Source organism: Haliotis asinina, chromosome 13, assembly GCF_037392515.1.
Source record: "Haliotis asinina isolate JCU_RB_2024 chromosome 13, JCU_Hal_asi_v2, whole genome shotgun sequence".
Classification (NCBI taxonomy): Eukaryota; Metazoa; Mollusca; class Gastropoda; order Lepetellida; family Haliotidae; genus Haliotis; species Haliotis asinina.
Window position 1 is genome coordinate 37,966,154 of NC_090292.1, and position 10,389 is coordinate 37,976,542.

At 35.8% G+C, this 10,389-nt stretch overlaps 1 protein-coding gene across 1 annotated transcript in view; it reads right to left on the bottom strand.

The window, feature by feature from the left end:
- LOC137259814 (testis-expressed protein 9-like) overlaps positions 1 to 10,027 on the bottom strand; it is a 139,275-nt gene extending 129,248 nt beyond the window's left edge. The window contains exon 1 of the mRNA XM_067797431.1: positions 9,973 to 10,027. Within this exon, the coding sequence (XP_067653532.1) occupies positions 9,973 to 10,026 (54 nt within the window). The 5' untranslated portion in view covers position 10,027. The remainder of the gene's footprint in view (positions 1 to 9,972) is intronic.
- Positions 10,028 to 10,389: the final 362 nt, after the last annotated feature.

Genomic DNA, 10,389 nt, shown 5'->3' on the forward strand with positions numbered 1-10,389 from the left:
CTCTAAAGTCACTGCACTGGCTCAGGATCCGTGAAAGGTTTGACTTTAAGATCCTTTCTTTAGTCTACAAGTATTCTCATAACGTTACCCCTGTCTATCTTCAGGAGATGTTTGTCAACTACAAGCCCTCTAGAAATCTCCGATCAGCTGATTATCTGCTCTTGACTGTACTCAAATATAAACTGAAATCTTTTGGGGCTCGATCCTTCTCACATGCAGCTGCCTCATTATGGAACTCTCTCCCATTTAACCACAAGAGTGCACCTTCGCTCTCTGTGTTTAAATCTGGATTAAAAACATATCTCTTCCAACGCTACCACTAACTGTTACCTACTGTTGTCATTCCTGTACATATGCATATATGTCATCACAAAGAATGGTTTATCAACTTAAGAGAGAGGTGACTGAACTAAGTAGAAAACTATACACAAAAAGCAAACAGATTGAACGTTTGACAAAAATAAGAGAAACTGAAAAGACTCATTCCTCATCCCCAAGAAAAAGAACCAACACTTTTGTGGACACTTCGTCACTGACACCACGCCGAAAACAGCTAGTGAACAGAAAGGTCCTACTTGGAAACATACTGCAGTCGGAAACTGGAGACACCAGGCAGTCAGTGTTGCTGAGAGAACAAAGGATTCTGCATCGTCTTGTAATGGATAGAATTACCAAGAAGTACTGGTGTGTGAAAGCTCTTAGCAGAGAGACAGACTTGAGTCAAATTCTCTTCTCAAGACAACATCAAATTCATACAACGTATCTCCACAACACCAGAAATGTTTAACCCAAAGTGTTGCTGACAGTGTCATTAATTTCATCAGAAGAGATGACAATAGTCGAATTCAGCCTGGCAAAAATGACACCAAAAAGGCTGATCACAAAATATTCGTGTAGACACTTTCTGTTTCTGGTAAAACTGTATTTGGGGGCAAAAACACAAAAAATCATATTTTTGCCAATATCTTTTTGAATTTTCAAAATATTGGCCACATTCAAACAAATGCACCACCAAATGAAAGGTTATTCACAGTACAATAGAAAAGTAAAGGTGATTCCAATATTTAGACATAAAATTTCCATTTCCTGCTTGAATAATAAGACTTTAGTTGTTTAACATTAAAACATTTTTACAAGAGAATGTCAAAGTAAATTTCACCATGTCAATTTTTGTCTCAATTGGATATACTAAGGATATTGTCAAACAGAAGCATGACTCAATGATGTCTGGAAAGGGTATCAAAGCTATGACGCTACATGCTGTTGGTCTGTGTAGAGACTCTTGTTTTAAACGCATTTCGAAAATGAAATGGACTGGGCATAAGTTATCCAACTTAGCAACGCCCTCTCCGAGAAGTTGCATATGTCATATTTACAATATAAAAACATTGACAACAAGGATTTGTAGCAATAATATATACAAGAATAAACTTTAAAAATCTTTCAGTTACCTTAATATATATGTATGTGCATGTTCAAAAAATAATAATTTGTTTTCATGAAGTGACAGAGTAGCATGACCAAACAACAGTAAACCTAAATTAATGGGTATGCGATGTTTAACGACAGTACATACATTTACACACAATTCTTTACGCTGTGTTGTATGTAAAGAACATTCTAAAAGGTAATGCCATGAGTTTTCACAAGAACAACCACAAGTACAAGAAGCATCTTATCTTAAATATATTCTGAATAAATCATAATTTAGTGGACTTGTATTGTACCTTAGTTTTTTGTGGAGAATGTTTAATTTCCTTGTACCAGACAAAAAGAAAAATGGGACTACAGTTATTTTGCTTTGATTTGTTAATTTAAAATCTGTTAAAGAATCTATTTGTCTTATTTTTATGGGAATATTGTTCCACATATGTATTGTTGATGGAAAAAAAGATGAGGAGGACAGTTTCAATCTCGTTGAGATTCTTCCTTCATGCTGGTCAATGATAGAAGTTGTCACTGCGATAGCTGTCTCAAGGGAGACTACTGTGACAACTGGACAAAGGTCAAGCTTCAGAGTGGAGTTTTAAAGAAAACCTGATGGTGCATACCAACAGAGCAACAAAGACCAGGAACCCACAGCCCAGCTGGAGATTAGAACCTTCATCACAGTTGTCTATGATGGTGTTTGGTATGTGGGTAGAACTGAAGCTAGTGATCCAGATGATGGAGAGATCAGCTTCCTCGAACGGGTAAAATCTCTCTTCAGATGGCCATCTCCTGCTGACTGTTTATGGATGACCAGAGACCAGATCATGAGCAAAGTCCAAACTCCTGTGGTGACTGGAAAAACTGGTAGAATGCTAAAATTGTCCAAAGAATATCTTGTGGACACTGATAATATTTATAAAAAATTTATTTTTGTGTCCACGAAATATGTTGACCTACCTTTGTACAGTTGTGATACCTGTGTTACAATTCACATGTTACCTGCTACACGCTTTTTCACAAAAAAGTATGTTAATGCTCAATGCATTTATGTGGTTTTCTGCAACCAACAGTTTGCTTTTCACTTGCAATAGCAGGCATTTTTTCATTCACTTGTGACATTCAGGTCTGTCTGATGAAAGTTTGACTATAGTTTGGTATGAAATACACGTGGACCCGGGGTTTTTTTAAATCTGTCTATATAGCTTGCAGAGGGAGGGAAAATTTATGAAAGCCAGTGTTAAATTCACTACATCTTCACAGATGTGTTTGTTCATTATTCATCTTCAATCTTTAATAATTAAATCTTTATTGTGTTCATTAAAATTCAGGCAATCTGATTGGTTATCTGGGAACATTTCTTTTGATTTCATTTCCAAATGAATCTAAAAAACTAAGCCATTTTCATACCTCAATGCAACGAAAGAAACACACAGTCAATCCTTAATGGGTGATCTTTTTGTTGCGAGAAGCAATAACTCTCCTTTTAAAATGATATAAGCGACGGTCCACCTTCTCACTTCCGATCTGGTTCCCAAGTCAACATGTTACATGTAAAGACAGAACCAAGCATACACGTTGTCGTGTTCATCTTAACTGAAAAAATATTGTTTACGATGAAAAGCCATTAACAGCCGCATGTTTTGCTTTGATTTTTAGTTCAGAATGGTATCCGTTGTTTAATTTCCAAATGCAATACGAATTGACACGATAGAAGATATCAGGGAATACACCATGAAAAGTCAGTATACTGTCATGGCATTTCCTACAACAGAACACGAGACAGAGCAAGTCCGGGTGTCGTAGCATCGGTGAAGTAATGAAAATTCTTTTTTATATGTTATCAGCCATTATGGTGTTCCCAACGGTATTTCTTTAACTATTGCCACATTAAAATCTTACAAATAGTTCCTGTACAACCACCGACTCAACGTAAAAAATCAGGGCTACACCTCCGGCGAACGAGCATCCCCTGGAAGTTCTTTATTGAGAATTTATGATTATTACACATCCCTGACAATTGAAGAAATTCTGTATAGAATGTAACAGTTACTTAGAAACATATATATTATGTTTTGAGCAGCAGTTCCTCGCTCACCTGAATCCATTTTGTTTTTAAATTCTGACACTACTATATATTTTTATGTTTACATATACAAGTTCCATACACCTATTATCCAAGCAAATAGTAGGCTGCATCAGAAACACCAGTCATCATAGCCTGAAATAAAATATTTCCCCCTTGAAAAATATGTCCACCAGTCAGTATTGTGAAACATGTTATATATGTTAATTTATTGGTTAATTTCTTACAAAAGTTTAACGCCACTTAATAATCATTTACAGAGACTTCTCTCAATGAACAACATATAATTCTGACCGCCCAAGCGGATGTGTATGATAGAAATATATTTCATATGTTTCTTGTTTTGATAACCTTAAGTTGACAAACTATTTCCCATAAGAGACAATTTACTATCTAACTTTAACTATCTAACTTTCTGATTTTCACTAAACAGGTCTTAACGAAAATTTTAGGTTATGTCTGTTTGTAAGGGATTAACACAGAAAATGTGTTTATTATGAAATATATGTTTTAGATGATATAGAATTCAATTTAACCCCACAATTATTGTATGAAGATATGGTTATGCATTTATATATATTATTACAAATTTAACAGTACAATGTACAATGACTGAATAAAGTCATGCATGTGTAATGTAATACAAAAGTACACATGCACCAGCATACAAAAAATCAGATGGAATTACAACATTGTATAGTGCAGATAGAATGTAAAGTGGGAAAAGATATTTACTTTAGTGATATATTTGTGTTAAAATTAGAAAACTCATTTTAATGCAAACCAACATAAGAGCAAGCTCTAAAAATAAAATATGAACTTTTCATGACTATTATAACAATCTGATCATTGTGAAGACAAGACACTGCAGGAAACTGTAAACCATTTGATGCTGAGAACACTTAACAATACCATTTATTATATTAGAGATTGAAATTTATTATAAATATGAATATATGTATTGTTTAGTTGTGTAATGAAAATAGAATTTGGAAAGTGCCCTTGAATATGTACTTAGCCTAATAGTAGTTTTGCTTCTTCTGTGTCTGAAATAGTATATTTAATAAATTAATATTTTAATATTATTTCCTTTGTTAAAACTAAAGAAAACAAAACATGTTAATTTATACCCTTACTTGATGATAATTAAAATGCAGTCATTGTAGAAATTTGCAATATCTTTATGTATTATTTGCCTATATGGTGAATTTATATTTCATTCATCACAAACCGTTACAGACATAAAAAAGTAGATTTTAGTTATGCCCATGTTTATCGCATTTGAAAGTTGGCTACATGTAGGAGATGATTGACATAATTCGTCCATTACTGTTATTTTACAAATACTTGACCATTGTTTCTCACTTTCCTCTGTACCTGCTAAATATCTGTGTTGTCCAAAATCTTCAACCCATCATGAACGACCTGATGAAATTTACATGAAAAGACTTTAAGTGGTTCACATTTTGCGCACCGCATCAGCTCCCTGGCATTGTAAATTCCATGAATGCAGCCGTATCTGCCGTATTACTAAGATGATTTGAGTACATATACACTGAAAATACACTACAGTTTTAAATGTGTGATACTGAGACATCTAGTGCCAGACTTAAATAACCGATTGCAAAGCGTCAACAAAACGACATAACATGTCCTGAAAACGATCAGCTGATTCCATCGCCTCGCTTTGAACCGCCATCTTGCGATTCATACTTGCAAAGTTAGCAGTCATGCCTATCCCAGCTGTATCACAGAATCATGGAATAAATATTTTAGGGCATATCATCGCAAAAGGGAAAAGATAATCTGTCCATGCACCGGCGTGAATGTTACCAGTGAAGGTGAAGGCTATACTGGTTAACTGTCTCTTAAGTGTAATGGTAACACGTATGCCTCACATCGCACGTGCGACATGCACTGTCAGTTTAAGGTTGGACACAACATGACAAACACTAGGTCTCAGTCAAGAGGACGATCACGTTTTCGCAAAATACAAGTTCAAACCAGAGGCAATAATAAGATGCATGAACTGACCCACAACGACAATGGGGACACAAATTAGTATGACGTGACAGATGATTTCAAGGATTTTGTGTTGGACTCCATAGACATAGAATCGGAGAAACATGGTACAGATGAACAATTTTGTGACAGCATGGTCTTTGAATCAATCTACAATGATGGTCCGAGGGATCAAGCTTTTGCAAATGTTGCCATTAAGTTCAACAACATCAGGCATATAGTCCAATGTAAAATGGACACTGGTGTTCAGTCAAATGTAATTCCTCTCAGCGTCCACAAAGAATTTGTACCAGAGCAGCACTCAGCTGAGTATGAGATGCACCTCAAACCATCAAACATAAATCTAAAGGCTTATGGAGGATACCCCATCAAACAGTTACCTTAGCCTTACACATCAAAGACACTTGTAATTTCAGTATTACAGTTTAACACTTTCAGTATTCATAACTAATGTTTACGTTCAACATTTCAAAGAGGGGAGATGTCATGTTACACGATTTATTTCATTTCGCAAAAGTGAACACTTCTGAAGATGAAGGAGTTGTCTCCCTGGAACGAGCTTGGCGCTAAGAATAACAAAAACATGGCAGTGTAGCTTGGTTATGAAGATTAATAAAAAACATGTATTGGACCCTCAGCTTATCATTTAATCACATGACACCGTCCAGATCAGCACACCTTGTGGATTGGTGAAAGGGAGATAAATTCAAAAAGATCGCCCATTCATGTTTTGCACAGATGTTATAATACACATTGATTCAGATGACACCTGGAAGGATAATATTCCTTTTCAACTCTGCAGTGTTATTGATCTCCTTACTACTAAGTCAGGAGAGAATACTACTATACTAGCTGTCTTGTTCATTTCTCACTGTCGGATACACGTTCACGAAACATTTGTGTGACGTTTGTATCAGTCATTTTTTGTATAAATTTTGGGTGGAAATATTGAAATGTCAACAATTTCAAAACCGAGCAGAATTTGTTAGTGAAAATTTACAGTTTTGCCGTTCAAATGTTTATTTACGTTTTGGAAAAGAAATCAATGTTACAGTTCTATTTTGTTTTATGGTCTGTTCACTGTGCCAAAGAGTCTCTCATAACTGAGAATGAGTGTTGAGTCGTGTATTTGAAGGTCCCTGGGACTCATTCTCTTAATTTTCATGAATCCTGTACCACAAAATGGGGGTCCCAGACACTTAAATGTTAATTAGGGCTTCTTGCCATAAGGCAGAAGACCTATTGTAATTGCTGATGTTTTTATTATTATTATTATTATTATTTATTTTTCCGCCGGATTTTGTACCAGAGCTACAAAGAGTGGACAGAATCGCTTGAAAAAAATCAGGCAGATGCGCACCGAGGTGTAGATATTCCCCATTTAAATCTCTAGGCTGTGGGCCCAATAGCAAAGGGCAGATAAATCAAAATTAATTCGAAATTTTCAATTTGAAATGCAAATATCTCCGAAACTACTGCTGCAATGACTACCAAACTTCTTGAGCAGATGCGCAATCAAAATGTCTACAATTTCGCCTGGACAGGTCGAGTCGCTAAAATGCACCGTTTGGCCGCTATTTGCGATTGAAGTTTTTGCTGCTGTTTTTCAGCCAAATTCTGACTACTTTGCTCCCAAAATCTGCTGCACTACAACTACAACAGCTACCGCTTTCAAACTTGCCATACTTTGTCTCTAGGCACCTCCCTACGCAAAGACATCATTGTTAAAATGCTTTGTTTTGACGGTGATACACACTGCATTAGCTAAAAAGAAGACAAAACATTTGAGACGTGCCCCCTAACGAAAGGAAAGAGTGCGGTGCAAATATTCTAATATTTCTGCTTAGACCGCTTTAAATATCTATCGAAAGTGCTTGCCTCTATGTACACATCACCATAAACAATACTAGCCATCAAAATCCCCAAGTTTCTGCATATTAAGAAAATAAGCACTACTTTTTATCACCGACGGCCCATGAATACGCGCCGGAATGTGTCAAAAGTTGGTGCAACATTTAACGTTTAACCATTGGAAAGAGCACGAAAATCTGAAGGAAAGCGGGAGGACAATTACAGCTGCTCCTTTAAACATCTGTCTCACAAGACCGCACAGCAGCACTCACTCTTGTCTGTCATTTCAGTCGTTCCGTTCAAAGTTGGCGATATGTATGAGTTCTGTTGATATAAATATAACGTGTCTTTGTGTATGTCAAAAGTGCTAGCGCGTACCAGATACATTTGATCTGAGCTTCAATTGAAGTTAATTAGAGTTATTTGCTGAAACTCCTTTTATAGGCCTATAAATGTATCTGACAACTAAGTGAAAATGCGAAAAAGTTGAAGGTTTTTTGTGTTCTGTAGTGCAGACGTCAATTCACACAAGTAATTTCATCAACAAACAAAGGCCGAAGTGTATCGGTCAATATTCCTTCTGTTTTAGGCTTGGGGCCTCCGATGGGTTTCCATGTCTAAAACAGTAGAAATGCTTACCGATGCAGCAAGGAAACCATAAATGTAACTTACTTATACTACATTTTCAGTTGAGTTGTCATATTTCTCTAGATTATAAATAATTTTACTTGCATTTGAATGGATTTTAAGATCATAACTAGTTAAAAATTCATTTCCTTGGATCTCTCTCCTTTTCACCCTCATTATCTCTGCATAAGCATGAAATGCACGTGAAATTCGTTCAAGGTCACGAGTAAACAAATCTGCACCGTCTCCCTAAGCAGCGGTGTGCTAGGCCAACTTGCTCGATTTATTTCAAATTCAAGCATATAAAACTTCCTTAGAGAATCATAATTGCAACTGTTTGCAAACTCTTCAAAATCACAAATGAGTATGTTCACTTGGTTAAATACAACAGACTTCATATGAATGCGGCTAAGTTCATGTACTTTTCAACTCAAAGGTTATTTACTGCTTTTCCATAGATAAATTAACTTGAAACTGAGAAGTTGCCTATTACTTATGCTATAACGTTTTCCACGTCGTAATTAATAATGTCATCACAGGGACAGTTTGGTCTACAACAATCATACATAATACATCTAATTAAGGTTGTAAGGTATGCGTGAACTGCAGAGTTCAGGGATTGTACATTGTTAACACCGAGAAGTGACTATGGCTGAAAGACAATACTATATGTAATATCTGTAATTAATCTTTGTGTGACTGAGGCCATTTGTTTTCAAAGGCATTATAGTTGTTGTTCTTACATGTAATAAACCTTTCAATGGCATAAAATTGTCTGTGGTATTTATAACCTTATCCATTGATAAGGTGTTGCCCTTTATTAGATTGCATAGAAAAATATGCCTTTTGCTCGGTAGGATTAAGTGATTCAGCAGGATATGTTGGCCTGGATAGCCAAAAGGAACTGATTCATATCCAAAGTTATATCCATACTAATATGGGCATTCAAAACAGTTCCAGACTCTCCCATAATTGTTTTACATATTCACATTAACAAGTCTTCCTAAAGAGCAAATATCATTGTCAGTTAGGTTCATAAACATTAATTCCTTCTTAGTATAGATGTGGTGTAGAAATTTCAGTGGAATTCTATAGGTTTCATATCTTTTGTACAACACCGGTCCTGGAGTAATATACTAGTATTTGTTCATTTGGAGAGGCCAGATTAAAGCTTTCCACTCACTTATCACACACCATGAATAGGTTGAGTTATTCAGTCATATGGGTGCTATATCTATGTAATTATTCTTTCTCAAGATGTTTTGAAATTTATTTTCATTGCGTGTGGACTAAATTGTTTTTTTAAAAAGAGCGTGTGCACTGTGTAAGCCGACTTGAAATGTACCAGCATTGAATATTTTGAACATTTTGAACAGATCGCTGTGCCATATGCATTCTTTGATTACTCAATGGACAACCACCAAGTATTTATTTCTTATGATGTTCTAATACAAGTACCATCTCTTTCAAAGCGAAAAAGAATTCAAAGTGACAACCATTATCTTTCTTCTTTTGATGTTTTAAGACTGGTAGAATGTGTTTCAAACCCAACATGAATTTAAAGATAAAGTTTTACGCATTTCCCATTACTGGCAGTAGTATCTATCTATATTATCTGTAGCGATGACTACTATTGGAAGTACGACACAGATGCAAATGGCTGTATTGAATAACATTCAAGAAGCCCTCATCGTTGCTTGCAACTATATTATTAATACTATGTCGAAACAGTGTTGTAAAACAGTTACTGTCGATCCTCACAATGCTACAGTAATCAAATTGCAAATGACACCATAACCCGGCTAGCTACAGATTCATCTCCGATCTACTCCAAAATTACTTATTTGACGCTGGGGACTGTTCTCGGAGATTCATGGAGGCACACTGGTGGGGAATGCCACTAATACAGTCTTTCCAAATCATACACCACGTTGAAATCAGGAAAAATTATACTGTACCAAATTCATTCTTGAGTTACCCGCTGACATCTTTGCTGTTGCGAATGTAAACATGTATTGTACGGGTGTAAGTGAAAACACACTTGCACCAAAACGGATGGGGCAACTTGATCAAAACGCCCCAAGTGTCATGGTGAAAACGGAGAGTCTATATTGTGTTCATAAATGTAACCGGGGTGGTTTTGCATACACCACAAAGGCAAGTAGGTTCTACGAGATGTCAGTTTATTGGTGAACTAATAGAAGAGGGCAATGTGGATATTTCAGAAATACAGTTCGTTCTACCATTATGTATAGTGTAATAAAGCACACTTTCGCCCTGAACTATTACAGTTAAAGCCCGAATCTGCATTGATACTTGGATGATACTTTGTTCATGATGTGTTTGCAAACTATAAAGGATTTTATTTCTTTGAA